General features: G+C 43.4%; 1 protein-coding gene and 1 pseudogene across 1 annotated transcript in view; one reads left to right on the top strand and one right to left on the bottom strand.

Moving 5' to 3' along the window:
* Window positions 1-15,629, top strand: part of lrrc27 (leucine rich repeat containing 27) — a 96,092-nt gene extending 80,463 nt beyond the window's left edge. Inside the window, exons 9-12 of the mRNA XM_033034745.1 lie at window positions 1,386-1,491; window positions 3,843-3,973; window positions 11,405-11,531; window positions 15,140-15,629. Coding sequence (XP_032890636.1) covers window positions 1,386-1,491; window positions 3,843-3,973; window positions 11,405-11,531; window positions 15,140-15,427 — 652 coding nt within the window. The 3' untranslated portion in view covers window positions 15,428-15,629. The remainder of the gene's footprint in view (window positions 1-1,385; window positions 1,492-3,842; window positions 3,974-11,404; window positions 11,532-15,139) is intronic.
* On the bottom strand, window positions 9,429-9,539 carry LOC116981677 (annotated as a pseudogene).
* Window positions 15,630-15,976: the final 347 nt, after the last annotated feature.

The following is a 15,976-nucleotide window of genomic DNA, read 5'->3' as shown; positions in this document are numbered from 1 at the left end:
GGCAGCTTCAAGATTTTCACAGATGATCAGGCATATGTGCAAATCCTGAAGTTGTTGTCAATAAGTTGTCACTAGGTAGTCAGTTGAGTATGATTTTGCAACAATGTAATTGAACATATGAGCAAGAACATTGGCTTCTTCTTTTCGTGTCCATCTTGTTACAAATGTTGGCCTTGCTGTCATTGTCTGTGCTGAAAAGGACGCAAGCTTCTGGCGACAATCAGTGGAAGCCATCACTTGTCGCAATAGATGATGGTGATAGCAGAGTTAGCTCAGGATACTTCCAGTTTCCATCCCCGCGACGTGGACGCTTCTGCTATGGGGCCAGAACATGGGGAAAATCTCTATAACGACATACTGGACCTGCTGAAGGTTCTAGAGCTGGGTAAGACGAATCCTTTTCAGTCTTTCGTTCTTGGCCCGAATGAAATACAGCACACATTGATCTAAATGTTTATTTTTAATGTAAAAACTCCTTTAGCCATCTTACTGTAAAAATACTGCTTTACATCTTTAGAATGAATTGTTTTAAATTTCCAGAGGATTGGGATTTTAGGTGGGAGTTTAAAGCTTAAGTTTAAGTCTTCCAGCTTCTGTATTCAACTTTTAAGTATTTTAACATTAAATTTCTTATTTATTAAAGCTTCTGGATATCTCAAACATCCAATGTTTCAAATATTTAAAATCTGTGTCATTTCCTGCATGACATGGGGTATATAGTACTCAGGTGTCAGCTTGTTTCCCTCTTTAATGGCAGGATTTGCTTGCACAATGTGATCGATCACCATTCATTACCTTTTCCATTGTATGTATCTCCTCCAACCTCATCTATTGCATCCGGTGCTCTAGATGTCAGCAGATCTATATCGGTGAGACCAAGCGGATGTTGGGCGATCGTTTCGCCGAACACCTCCGCTCGGTCCGCAATAACCAACCTGACCTCCCGGTGGCTCAGCACTTCAACTCCCCCTCCCACTCCGTATCCGACCTCTCTATCCTGGGTCTCCTCCATGGCCAGAGTGAGCAACACTGGAAATTGGAGGAACAGCACCTCATACTTGGGGAGTCTGCATCCTGGGGGCATGAACATTGAATTCTCCCAATTTTGTTAGCCCTTGCTGTCTCCGCCCCTCCTCAGCCCTCCTGCTGTCTCCTCCCATCCCCCAGCCTTCGGGCTCCTCCTTTTTCCTTTCTTCTGCCCGCCCCCTCACCCCCGATCAGTCTGAAGAAGGGTTTCGGCCCGAAATGTTGCCTATTTCCTTCGCTCCATAGATGCTGCTGCACCCGCTGAGTTTCTCCAGCTTATTTGTGTACCTTTAAAGAGTCTTTGGTTTTATTTAATTGCAGTCTTTAGTAGAAATAAATAGATTTGTACATATTTACAGAGACCATAAAGCGTTAATGAATTGGAGGGAACAAACTAAGTTGTTGCAAGAAAAGAAAGAACGGGAAAGAAAGCAAATGTCTCTACGTTCATCGGAAAATAATATGGTACCTATTTACAGAAATGTTTATACTTTTGCTCTCAAATGGGTTTATCGTTTGTCAAAATTAAAAACTGGAGTAATTTGTTGTATTCCAGTTAATCTTCAAGTAACTAAGAGCAATCAAAACTTCAGTTAAGTATTCCTGGTCATTGCGGTGATTAGCAAATTAGTTGTCCACCCAGGAAAGGAGATGGAAAATAAGTACTATTCTAAACAGAGTATGCTTTTCCATTTATGGTGAAGTAAAATTAAGTTGATATCACCCACTCTAGATTGCTTATTGTAATTTATTCTGAACAAGTCAAGTTCCCCTTTCCAATAGTGGTCACTGTAAATCTGCCTTCTTTTGCAGTTAAATTCATGTAAAATCATTGCTGAAACAATGTAAACTGTTGCTGCAATTTTTACTGCCGCAGCCAAGATGCTGGAACTGCTCAGAGTAAACATAGCACCCTTATGTGGTTGTCAGTGTCATTAAAATGGAAAGGTACTCACAGAGTTTCAATACAACAGTCACATTCAATGTACGCGTTGTTTGTGGAAAAAAAAATCCAATCAAATTGATTTTATACATCCCTTGTATGCACAGTATAGGGAGACCTCCACCTCAACCTCTGGCGACCTTAAGTGACTAAAATAAAATCAAGGTCGTGGTGACCTATGACCTCCTACCACCTTCCTTGACTATGTGAACGACTTCCTACGACTATGTTGAAGACCTTCCTCGACTATGAAGAAGACCCCCTTCGACTATGTTGAAGACTGGCTTCGACCATGTACGTTTTACTCGGGGATGATCTCTGGCAAATTGGTCCGTGAATGAGCACGACCCCCTTCCACCTTGAGTGTCTACAGCTCAAATGATCACCTGATAAAATGATGTCATGTCTGCATTTGTTTCTCACAAAAAATGCCTCCCAGGTTTTTTTTTAAATCATTCTGAACTATGCAAGCAAGGAAGGAACTAGTTTGGAGGATGTTAGTAAAAATACAACTACTGGTGTTTGCAGTAGCCCTTTTGCTTCAACAGCCTTTTAAGAAAGGCAGAAGGGGAAGAGCAAAGGTGAAGAGGAAGCACAAGAAGAGGTCTCAATGTGTGAATGGAGATGATGTGATGGACTGTCCCAGTACACCAGATGACTGGAAGAGAGTGGCGCTGGGCTTTGACAAAAGATGGAACTTTAAGCACACATGTGGGGCAGTGAATGGCAAGCATGCCATTCTTGTCCCTGTCCCTGTACCCCTCATTTTCCTTTTCGTACAGGATGGCATTCTGCTGGAACCATTCCTCAAGGTCCCCCTCCTGCTGCCTGGTGAAGGTGTAGGGCATAACCTTCCTCCAGCTCTACCTCACCACCAACGGGGCATCTGCCTCTGATGCTGTGTCCAGACACAGGAGAAAGAGCTGCTTTGCTGCCTTCAAATGAGGCAGTGAAGGATGGGGTGGTGGTGGGGACATACACTACCCCCCTGGTCTCCTCCTCCAGGGGTCTCTCATGCAGGGCTACCTCCTCTTGCACTATCACCTCCTGTGGCATCACTTCCTGTCACTCCTCCTCCTGGGTGGGCAACACCTGCATGGCAGGTTTTTTTGAGGGTTGTGCCCTCCCCCTGCGCTGCTGCCTTTTTGGTGCCATCTCTAAAGCACGTCTCCTCTCCAAAAAACTCTCCAACTATGAATGAGAGGGACAGGGACATGGACAGGGACATGCCTTGGAGTGACAGAGGTGACGTTCTGCTGTTTAAATAACCTTTTTTTCCTACTGACCTTTTTTTCACCCCGGAGCTATTACCTTCGACTACCTTCGACCACCTTCGACTACCTACCACTAGCATCACGACCTACTACGACCGCTCTCGACCGCTCCCGACCATGAAGGAGAGTGATGAAGACCGCCTACGACCTCGTGGCAACATTGCCGTGATTATGGGTTGCGGTGGAGGTCGCCCAAGTGGGACAGAGGCTTAAGTTTCCACATACCAGACATCTTGATAGTTAACAGTCTCTGATCACATCTTGTCTTGTGTTTCTTTATCAATAGTAGATATAACAATTCATATGTATACAATCCTACTTAGAGGTCAAATGTAGATGTTCGTGAAAGGCATATTTCAAAGCAGAATGATTGAAGCCATGATTTGTTGGTAAATCAATTAAGTAGTTCAAAAACCTTGTTGTAGCCCTTTATACTGTGGTAAAATGCTGCAACAAAGTTCCACCTCCAGTGGGTGTAAATCTCCTACACAGTATCAAATTTTCCCAGTTATATTTGCAAGACATATGACATAAATGACTGCAACTCCTGAGAGAATAATTGAAGTATACAGATTATGTTATTGTTGCTTTGTGCACAGATAGTGAAGAATGCACCATTTGCTACAGATCCAAGCTACTACCCCACGGTAAGACGTGCAGATTCAAAAAGATCACCTGTCCAAAAACGTAACCAAAATATGGAATTTGAAAAGGAAATGGAGGAAGTAAGGTATATTTTTTTCGTTTTATTCCAACAATATTCAAATTTCAACTTTTTTTAGTAGTAATACTTTTCTTATTTATTGGTTTGTAGCATTTTTCAAAAGTGTTGTTAGTTTTGTTTACTTAGAAAAATTGGTTTCCTTTCCCTCGTCAGCTCTTCTCATAAATACTTGTTCAAACTTACTCTTTGCTTCTCTACATGAACATATCCCATTACGTCAGAGGATGGTCTACTCCATTAGTTCCCAAATGATGTGCCTCGGCACAGTGGTGTGCTCTGAAGCCATTATATGTGTGCTGCAATTTTTTTTAAATCTCATATCAGGCCTGTTTCCAGTGAAATTTAAAAATTTGATTAACCAAGTCAGAAACCATTTAAAATTGATTGATATACATTAGTAAATAAAACACCACATTTTTTAATTTTAACATTTTCATAGTTATAAAACCTTGAAGTATGAAATGTAGCAAAAGCAAATGGAAGCATTGCGGATTAGCGATAGGTGACGCAGACATTGTTTTAGATTCAGAATGATGTGGTTGTTACGAGCTTATCTCAAACTTGTTTTCACCTGTGCAAGGTGCCCGTTGCATTTTTAGTAGTTAAAAAAACGACCCTACAATAAAAATGGATAGATTCCTTTCAAGAAACATAACCATGAAAGTGACAACTTTAACAGTATTACTAGTGCTAGTGTCGAAAGCCCATCTGGTCGGTCTGAGGCCTCACCGCCGCCAAATAAAATTTCTAATCGTAAGGTCCGTCGGCAGTATATTCAAGAGAGAGTTGATATAGCTCTTAGGGCTAAAGGAATCAAGGGATGTGGGGAGAAATCTGGAACGAGGTACTGATTTTGGATGATCAGCCATTATCATATTGAATGGCGGTGCTGGCTCGAGGGGCAGAATGGCCTACTCCTACGCCTATTTTCTATGTTTCTATGTAAGTGATAGCATTTTTCTTTATTACAGTATATCTGCAAATTAATGTGTTTCATGTTTTGAATAAGAAAAAATGCCCATTTTTGGCTGCTAAGTCAAGCGAGTGTGCCGCAAGGTTAACATTATTATACCTGTGTTCCATAAGCTCAAAAAGTTTAGGAACCACTCTAATGCAACAGTGATAAACCTATTTAATCTTATTCCATTACTTGGATAAAAGCTCCAACCTTCTGCACAGTATCCCTCCGTTTCATTTCATCTCCACTTCTTTCCCCCCCCCCCCCACTCAGTTTGCAGAAGGGTCCCAACCCAAAATGTTGTCTGTTCATTCCCTGCACAATGGTGATGTGACTTTTTGATTATGAATATCTTAAGATTTGCCTTAATAAAATTTCTCCCATAAATTGGACTCATATCAGAAAACGAACAAATATACCATTGATACTGGTAATCAGAATTAAAACCAGGACACATTGGAAATGCCCAACAGGTCAGCTTGTACCTCCTGAAGAAACCACAGATGTATATTCTCCACAAATGGTGCCTGACCTGTTTGATATTTCCAGTACTTTTTGTTTGCTTATCATGTGCAAAAAAACAGGTGAAAGAGCAAAAATGTTTTATTGAAAACAGTTTATTGTTTTGATTTCCAAGTTCAGAAGTAATGTATTCATACATATCCACAACACTTTAATGAACAATTTTCTTTCCTCAAGCAGTTTATTCATTTTAGACGATCAGTTTATTTTTTACAAAGATGAGGTCGGGATAGGTCAAGCACAACCCTCATTTCCAATTAATTGATTTGTTCGCCTTTTTAATTCTAGATTTGTTGTTAATGGCTGAAACTTTCATTTTGGTAGTCTGTGAGCTCACTCCTGTTGTAAATGAAACAAGTAAGCATTTTCTCAGTAAATGAAAATAGTAAGATTAAACGAGAACTTACCAGTTTGAAGTTTGATGTGTATTTTATGAGGAGTTACGATGAGGGATTACGTGAAGAACCCGTCCAGCACGCATGCGCGACATACTTTAAAGCAGCGGTGTGGAATCACAGAAGACACAGTAATTGAAATAAATATAGTAAAGAAAATGAGAGCTTAGATACCAGTTTGATCTCTATTATTGAGGGTGGGAGCGGAGGGCACGTAATCCCTCATCGTAACTCCTCATAAAATACAGATCAAACTTCAAACTGGTAAGTTCTCGTTTAATCTTACTATTTTACTTCGGAGTCACGTGAGTGACTACGTGAAGAATTTAAAGCTCTGTGATTTCAAACCGTGTAACAGTTCATACTTCACTCGCTGCCAAAGTCATTCGAGGGAGGAAGTATGTTATCGTAATCAACCATGAATCTGTTTGTAAAACAATAATGATGTTATTAACAATAACAAGACCAAAATGCTCCCCCGGGCTTAAATTATATATTTTTTGCACATTCTAATACTTTTTCTGCAAACGATACAGGTTCTGCCAGCGGCTTGTTATAAAAGTTTGGAACATATACTCCCTAGACCACCCCGTTGTAGCCAGGATGTGGTCCATAGGCACGTCCATCCTCTTAGTCACTGATGTGGATGCTGCCCTGGTGGAGTAAGATTTATACACGTTAGTATGTACTCCAGCAACTCCCAGTACCTGCTTGAGCCACTTGAGATAGTTTGGCTCATCACCCGACCATAAGGTTTCTTGTGGCTGACCCATAAGGCTTTTTCTCTCCCTCGAGGATTACTTATTGTATCGATGTAGTTCAATAAGTGGGTCATGACACATAACCGTGGTTCAGGTGGGTATGCCCGGAATTCCATGACTAGACCTGATGTTCCTGGTCTGCTCTGTTTGACCAGCCCCTAATGGTAAATGTAACATGGTCTAGTAAACCATATTGTCCAATCGTAGTAGATGGAGGAACTGGACTCTTTGTGCTGAGACAAGGCCATCAGCATGACCGTCTTCAGGGTGGGCTGTTCCAGGGTGAGGGACCTGGCTGGTGACCATCCCCTAAGGTACGTCAGGTCCACACTGACATCCCAGATTTGGGTGTACCTAGGTCTGGGGGATTAGAGTTGAATATACCTCTCCTGAATTTGATCACCAGCAGGTGGTACCCTATGGCCTGTTGTCCTGGTGCCCGAGTTAAGTAGGCTGACAGAGCACTTCTGGCTGTGTTGATGGTGCTGTAGCTGAGTCCTTCATTGTGGTGAAGACCTGCCAGGAACTCCAGTACAGGTTTTGTTGTAGTTGAATATGTAGTTGCTGTATTTGAATAGTATCTTCCCACTTCTTGATGTTCGCCAAGTATGTTCCCTAGTGGATATGCGAGGGGATGCTATCATCGCGTCGATAGTGCTATTTGACAATCCAGGCCCAGCAGTGGTCTTCCCAATTCTGCAACCCAGGCCCAGTAATGGTCTTTTCAAATCTGCAACCCAGTAGTTTAATTTATCGTGGCATGGGTGGCTTATGCCTGAAACTGGGTGAGTTGATAAGTCTGGGCTATTGGGAAATCATTAGGGTTTTGATGACCATGTCGAGGACCACTGGGAACCATGACTGTAGGTTTGCGTAGTACCCGACTGATGAGGCCGTAGCACCTGACTGATGAGGTAGGAAAAAAGGGGGGAGAACATAGAGATTAGATTCCCCCCCACCCCCCCCCCCCCCCAGTTCAGCGGGAATGCATTCATTGCCGCTGCCTCAAAGTTTGGTTTCATGCGACATACATCGGTACGTGGTGATTCAATTGAAATACAGGGAAATCGATATCTGGTGTTCCATATTGCTTTGTAATTTCAGCAAATACTTTGGTTTAATATGTCTGTTTACAGTATTTAGCTCACCTGGTAGGTAAGTTTGCTGATGGTCGAATATGTTTGACGACATATGGTTACCAATTGTTAAATCAATTGTCACATGATATCGATTTATTCTGCCCAAGTGGTTGGTGTATGCCACCACTGTGATGTTGTTAATTTATAAACGAACATGCAAAATGGTGCACTACTGAACAATATGCTTTTACCAATAGAACGTACTCAATATTTCCAACTAGGTTTTACGCCCAGTGTCTATAGTGATGACGACTCCAGATTAGTCCATTTGCCACCATGTTCTGGGTATGGGTATTTAGTTTAAACATTAGCACCTTAGCTCTAATGAAAAGGTTCAAGTTAAGTAGCTGGTAATGCTGCTACTAATTCCCAATTACTCTAACCACTTGATGAATGGTTGGTTGATTGATACCATTAATTGTTACAGGTTGTGCCATACGCTGACTCTCCTTTTGACAATGTTATAGATGAGTGGGTAGAGTTAATTGAATACCAGATAGTCAATAGTTGTGGATGGTGTCAACGTAGATCTATCTGGATTGTATGACAGGCTCAGGCTAAATATATTTTAGTAGCTAATGCTGTTGATTAGCTATTCCCATGGATTAGTCTGTCGTTATTATCATAGAGACATGCCATGACGATATGTTTCTTAATAGATTAGATTAGATCCTTTATTTGTCATTCAGACCTTATGGTCTGAACGAAATGTCGTTGCCTGCAGCCATACATGTAATAATAAACAACAAAACACACAATAAACACAAATTAACATCCACCACAGTGAGTTCACCAGGCATCTCCTCACTGTGATGGAGGTAAAATCTTAGGGTTACTGTCTCTTCCCTCCTCTTCTCCCTCTGCGCTGAGGCGATACCCCACCGGGCGATGGTAAGTCAGTCCCGCGGCTCACCGAGCTCCGCGAACGGGCCGGTTCAAGCTCCGCGTCCCGGGGTGGTCGAAGTTGCTGCCCTCCAGTCCAGCGGACGCAGCTGTTGCCACTGGAGCTCCGGAAAACAGGCACCAGCCTGTGACCTGCGAGCTCCCAACGATGTCGTCCACTGGCCCGCGGCCGAGCCCCGGATTCAGGTCGCCGCCGCCAGAACGCCGCCTCAGCCACCGGAGCACCGTCTCCGCCCCACGCCGGGCCGCCCTCACGGGAGCGCCGTACCAGCCCCGAGTCATGCCGCTGCCATCGGAGCGTCTCAACCCCGAGCCGCCCCCACGGTGTCAGGGCTGGTTTGAATATCTGGGAACAGTTTTGGCTCATATTAGCCATTGTCAATAATTTATACTGCCATAGTTACCTCATCCAGGTAAATTGGTATCTCCAAAATTTTATGAATGGGTACTGAATAGTATGCATCTTTTAAGTTGATGTCTACCATAAAGTATCCTAGGAAGTCCATGGTTAGCAATTACAATTTTCCATAAGTGTGTAACCTGGTGAAAATACTCAAGTGGTAAAGTCAATGATGGTGCGACATTCACCATCTTAGGGTTTTTTGGTACCAAAGGTTCATATTAGGCTTCTTATGACCCCCTGTATATCAATGATGATGCGACATTCAACATCTTGGGTTTGTTGGTACCAAAGGTTCATATAAGGCTTCTTTATGACCCCTAGTATATCTTCTCCAGTTAGCTAGTCCCTCATGTTCTTTTTTAGTGGGAGGGTAGACCCCTTTGGGGTGCATGCTGAACTGGTAATATATGGTCCCTAGACAAGGGACGTATCAGATATTAAACTGAGAACAGATACCACACTTGATCTTAGCCAAAAGGCCGAGAAGTGATGGGTTTCTTAATTCAATTTTTATCCTTGAATACTTTTGGTATATAACTACCAAGTGTGATAGTTCTTCATGTTCCCAACCCAGGTGTGATTCCCCCCCCCCCCCCCCCCCCCCCCCCCTCTGTTAGTACAAACCCTTCACCTTTTATGTGATGGTAGGAACCATACTTATCTGTCTTCACTGTTGTTTAGTGGTGTGTTCATTTCTTTGGTTTCTGGTTCCTTGTCTGTAGGGATGGTGTTGTTGGGGGGTGGCGCATTTTCCATGGGGCCCGCTCTGGACCCTGGCCTGAAAGGGCTTGCGGGGGTTGGCATGCGGGCCCCGAGCTTTCACCAGTACAATTAAGTAGACGCCTACTGGTGGACGCGTGGAGGTACTGTTGTCTGGTTTTTGTGTGGTGCTCATTCCAGGCCCTGCCCTCTTGATGCCGAATATTTTGGATACTTCGTCCAGTTTCTTAGGCTTGGTTTGGTAACTTAGCCAGATAGCAGGATCTGTGGTTGTGAGGTCGGCGTTCTCACAGTCCTGTGAATTTTTTAGGTTGAGGGCAGGTTTTATAACTTCCTTCGAGAAGTTGCGGAGCATACTGTGAACAGTAGGGTCAGGTGTTTTGCCATACTACCCTGCCCTTCTGAAATGAGCATGCAAAAATGATAGCCAACGTCAGGGGTATCAAATGCAATTTAAGATATTTGGGTTTTAAAAAGCTATGCTCAATGTACCCCCCAATAATGGTGGGCACTTTGAGTAAATGCAATTTAGAGGAGGCGTGATGAAATCCAACGCCTCATGACTACCTGTCTTGGAGAGGTTTTTTGAAAAGAACAGGTAGTAAGCTGGCCGTCAGTTGAGACTGAAAAGCCATCTTGCTAGTGGTGGACATAGCGGCCACACCCAGCAGCTCTTCCTGATCCTGTACCTCAAGCATACTCCCGATGTTGTTCAGCAAGTGACCCCTCTTCTTGACCAGCCCAGCCTTGGTCGTCATCGATCCCTCGATAAGGGAGATGGCCAGTGCTGTAGTGCACTGGAGTGGGAGTGTTATGCTCCCTTGGCGAGCTTGCCCCTGCTCCTGAGGCAAGTCTCGCTGGAGTTTTTGGCTCCATGACCTTACTCTAGGCTTGGAGAACAGACACTTACTTGCTCTCGGGCGGTAGTTTGAAGTGCCGATTCCATCTTCCGTGTCTATCTCCAGCCCGAGGTTTGGTTCTGACTTTGCTGCTAGAGGCTGCCTGCCGTTTTCGAGTGGCATCTGCGGTTCTCGGGCGGCGAGTCTCCTTGTCGGGAGTATGCAGGGGTTACCGGCCGTTTTTTTAGTTTCCCTCCAGTCCGCTGCTGTTGGTCAGACAGCTGTTAACGGACTGGGCATCGGCTCAACACCCTGACTGTGGACCGCAGCGTGTGCGGTCCAGGTGCCGCCTCTCCCCCCTCCACTGACGGAACGTTCCTTCCCTGGAGTCGAACAGGGGCCGCTTCCCTCTGTTCTGCTTTGCTGTCTCCACTTCCCCTGGAGCAACAAAGAGGAGCAAAGTTGTAAAATCGAACCTGTGGGTAAGTACTTACCTAACGGTCCGTTCCTGCAGGCTTGTAGCGGGAGCGCCCGTACTCCCGTTCATCGCTGTTGCATCTGCGTGAACGCTATGTCGCGCATGCGTGCTGGACGGGTTCTTCACGTGGTCACTCACGTGACTCCGAAGTAAAATCATAAATTTCATATACTGGAAATCTGAAAAAATCAGAAAATGCTGGAAACACCCAACAGGTCAGATTGCCTCTATGGAAAGATAAAGAGAGTTATGACTCACATTTTAATCTTGACCAATTACTCTATTTTAATGTAAATTAACTTACATTTATTTTCCATAGAGCTGCTAAAGATCGTGACTTGCAGCTGCGGATACAGCAGCATATTAAATTGATGCAAGCCAGAAGAAAGCAGGCGAATGGGACACCACAAGAAGAATTAGAGGCTGCAAAGAGAGAATTAGAAGTTGTAAGTACATCAAATTCTCTTACTTTGCAAGAAGTAAACTTAGCTTTGCTTAATAGGTTTTGTCCAAGATTAATGTCTTTCAAAATGTTTGATTTGAATTAAAAAATTAAGGTATGGGATAAATCAGCATCTCATAAAAAGCTGCACTTTTCCCAGCACCTTTAGGATCTAGATATTATTATTCATTTTATTTTTAGGACGTTAGTTTGACCGTCATAATTAATTTAAAAACAACCATGAGAATTTAGACAAATAGCAGAAAGTTATAATTACGTCTCCCCATTGGATTGCAACCTTGTCGTGGTCGGGGAGCTTGAGTGTCTCAGTGACCCCTAGAGCTATGCCAGTGGGAGATTCGTCTCCTGTTAGGGTCTCCCATGCTGGACAGGTCGAAGGGTAGAGGTGAGATGAAGAGCGATCCTCTGGTCCTCCAGGTTGGAGGTTTAGCACAGGGCTAACAACCCTGTCTCGTAAAACAAATATATGAAACAGCAGCTGAAGGAATCAACACTACTGGGCGTGATGGACTTCCAGGGCTATCGACAGATGCTAGGGTGAATGTCAATGGTGAAAGCCGAAAGGAAGCCACTGGCAGGAAGGTGGAAGTTCTAAATGTCAAACATAAGACTAGGATAGGTTTTTGGAATGTACGAACAATGTACGACACAGGGAAACTAGCGCAAGTGACATCAGAGATGAGACGCTACAACCTAGATATTCTTGGAGTAAGTGAAAGTAGATGGACGGGATCAGGGAGACTTAGGACCAGCACAGGAGAGACAGTGTTGTACTCGGGAAGGGTTGACGAGAATCACAGAGAAGGAGCAGCCATCATTTTAAGAAAGGAGTACAGAATAGTTTGATAGAGTGGGAACCTGTCAATAGTAGACTCATGAAGATCAGAATGGGGGGGGAGCAAATTAATACAACCATCATCCAGTGTTATGCTCCAATAAACGATAGTGATGATAGTGTTAAGGATGAATTATATGAGCAACTACAGGCTGAGTTAGAAAACACACCAAGACATGACATGGAGGTTGTGATGAGGGACCTGAATGCCAAGGTTGGAAACAACAACACAGACCAGGAAAGAGCTATGGGGAAAAAGGGCTGTGGTACTATGAATGAGAATGGAGAGAGACTAATAGAACTCTGCACCACTTACAACCTAGTAATTGGAGAGACATCCACAAACTGACATAGTACTCTCCAAATGGAAAGGATAAGAATCAGATAGACCACTTGATGATTAATGGCACACGGAGACGCTCATTACTTGATGTTAAGGTTAAACGGGGAGCTGATGTTGGTAGTGACCACCACCTAGTCCTGGCTGTTCTCAAAGTAAAACTGAGGAAAACAGGGAGCAAAAAGACAGGCTTGCAACAGTTTGACATTGAGCAACTACATGACCCAAAAGTGAAAGGCTATTTCGTGTTACAATTAAGGACCAGGTTTCAGGCATTAGCAGATATGGATGATCACACAGAGCCAAATACAAATGATATTAATACTGTATGGGAACAAACCAAAATATCTTATGTGGAAACCAGTGAAGCCTGCCTGGGGTTTAAGCAGAAGACAAAAAAGGAGTGGATGACCGAAGACACATGGCAAATCATTGAAAATAGGAGAAAATTAAAGAAGCAAATAAATGAGACAAAGTCCAAACGGCTGCAAGAAAGATACAAGGTGCAGTACCAAGAAGCAAACAAAGCAGCTGAGAGGAAAGCCAGAGCTGACAAACGGGGCGTACCTGGAAGATCTTGCTAATCAAGCAGAAGATGCAGCTGCGAGAGGAGCAAGGGAAGGTCTACAAGATAACCAAGATAATCTGTGGCAAAAATCGTCCAACCACTGAGACACCAATTGTAGACAAAAAGGGCCGACTCCTAACAACAGAAGCAGAACAAGAAGCTCGTTGGGTGGAACACTTTAATGAAGTACTGAATAGAGCACCGCTTATAATAAAGGCTAACACCCAACAAGCAGAGGATGACCTGAACATTAGCACTGAACCACCAACTAAGGAGGAAATTGTTGCGGCCATTAAGTCTCTCAAAAGTGGAAATGCCCCCTGGCCAAGATAACCTCAATGCAGAACTGTTCAAGGCAGACCCAGAACTTGCAGCTGAAGTATTTGTACCACTTTTCACAGCACTTTGGGAAAGGAAGGATATACCTGATGACTGGTCAGAAGGAGTCAACATTAGGATACCAAAGAAAGGCAACTTAAGCGAGTGTAACAGTTGGAGAGGGATCACTCTTCTATCAATTCCAAGCATGATTCTGCAAAGATTATTATACAACGTATCTCAGAAGTAGTAGACAAACAGCTCAGGAGAGAACAGGAAGGATTTTGTGGTGGGAGGGGTTGCATTGACCAGATATTTGCCCTTCGTAACATTATAGAACAGTGCACAGAGTGGTAGAGACAGATATACATCAACTTTGTTGATTTCGAGAAAGCATTTGGCAGCTTCCACCGTGACAGCCACTGGGGCATATTACGAATGTATGGGATCCCACAGCATATGGTCAAAGTCATTAAGAGCTTCTACGCCAACTTCTCTTGCAGAGTGGGGAACAGTAACCACACATTCCAGGTGAAGACAGGAGTCTGACAAGGGTGTATGATGTCGACGCTACTCTTCAATATTGTTATTGACTGGGTGATGCATCAGACAACCGAAGACCAAGCAAGAGGCATACGATGGACCCTCTTCTCATCATTGAAAGACCTTGATTTTGCTGATGACTTGGCTCTGGTCTCCCACACTCACAAGCACATGCAGGAAAAAACATCCTGTCTCAGTGACTTTGCACAACAAATTGTTCTGAAGATAAACCAGAAAAAATCTGATGTAATGACACTAAACATCCAAAACCCCTTGACAATCCAAGTGAATGGAAACGATCTTCCCATAACTGAGGAGTTTACCTATCTTGGTAGCAAAATCAGACACGATGGCGGAGCAGACAATGACATCAAGAACCGGCTAAACAAGGCTAGGAATGTTTTCAGAATGCTAAACAATGTATGGAGGTCCCAGCAATACAGCACCAAGACCAAGCTGAAGTTATACCTGAGCTGTGTCCTCTCCACCCTCCTGTATGGCTCGGAATGCTGGAGAATGACAGTGAGTGACATCTTCCATACTAAGAACCTGAAAAGAATCCTGAGAATATTTTGGCCAAACACCAGATCCAACCAAGATCTCCTTGCTCAATGCCAACAAGAGAGCATGGACACCATCATCATGAGAAGGCGCTGGAACTGGATTGGCCATATACTGAGAAGAGAACCAGACGGCATCCCAAGAATAGCCCTGCACTGGACACCGGAAGGGAAAAGGAAAAGAGGGAGACGCAAAACCACCTGGCGTTGAACTGTAGAGGAGGAAATGAAAACAATGGACCTGACCTGGGGTAGTGACCAGAAGCGCCCAGAACAGACATTCGTTGCTGCCCTACATGCCAGGAGGCATAATAGGCAGTAAGTAAGTAAGTAAGTAAGTAAGTATAATTACGTGATTAATTATAAGATCTATGGTTCAAGGGTCTTAAAGAAAATATAGAAATGGTAGAAAATTTTATTTTTACAGTTGAATGCATGGAGAAGGAAAGAGATGTCGGGCGATCCACTTGAAGTAAAGAAGGATTGTAGAGAAAATCTTCAGAAACTATTTACGGCACCAAAGAGCAAAATCCAGACTATACTAAAACAGGCCTCTACCAAATCAGGGAAAACTGTTTATATGGGAGATTGCAGACACAATTGCATGTTAACCAAACATGTCTCATCCAAAAGTGAACATAATTTAAATTGGTGCACATATCTCTGCTACATACTTATTTCATCATTGTCCATTTCATCATTTCTTTCTGTGTAATAAATGAAATATAAATGAGAAAAAAAACTGCCTCTCTCTGGTATGTTATAGCTCGTCACAATAAGTTTTGAAATGTAGTCAGTGTAAGGGAGTTGGGGCAAGGTTGGCCTCATTTAAGCTAGTACCAACTTCCAGCATTTGGTCTATATCCCTCTAAACGTTTTCTATCCATGCACCTGCCCAAGTGCCCTTTAAGTATTATAATTATACTGCCTCAACTACCTCCTCTGGCAGCTCAATCCATACCCACCAATGTCTGAGTGAACATTGCCCTTCAGGTTCTTATGAAATCTATTCCCTCTCATCTTAAACCTATGTCCTCGTGTTCTTGATTCCTCTACCCAGGGTAAAAGACTTTGTGCATTCACCCTATCAATTCCCTCATGAATTTATGCACCCATATAAGACCACCCTTTAGTCTCCTCTGCTCTAATAAATAGTTCCTAGCTTGCTCAATCTCTCCCTACAGCTCAGGTCATCGAGCCCTGGCAAGATCCTTATAAAACTTGTCTGCACTCTCTCCAGCTTACTGACATCCTTCCAAGAGCA

This window comes from Amblyraja radiata, chromosome 15 (genome assembly GCF_010909765.2).
Source record: "Amblyraja radiata isolate CabotCenter1 chromosome 15, sAmbRad1.1.pri, whole genome shotgun sequence".
NCBI classification, from domain to species: domain Eukaryota; kingdom Metazoa; phylum Chordata; class Chondrichthyes; order Rajiformes; family Rajidae; genus Amblyraja; species Amblyraja radiata.
This window is presented reverse-complemented; position numbering and strand designations above follow the sequence as displayed.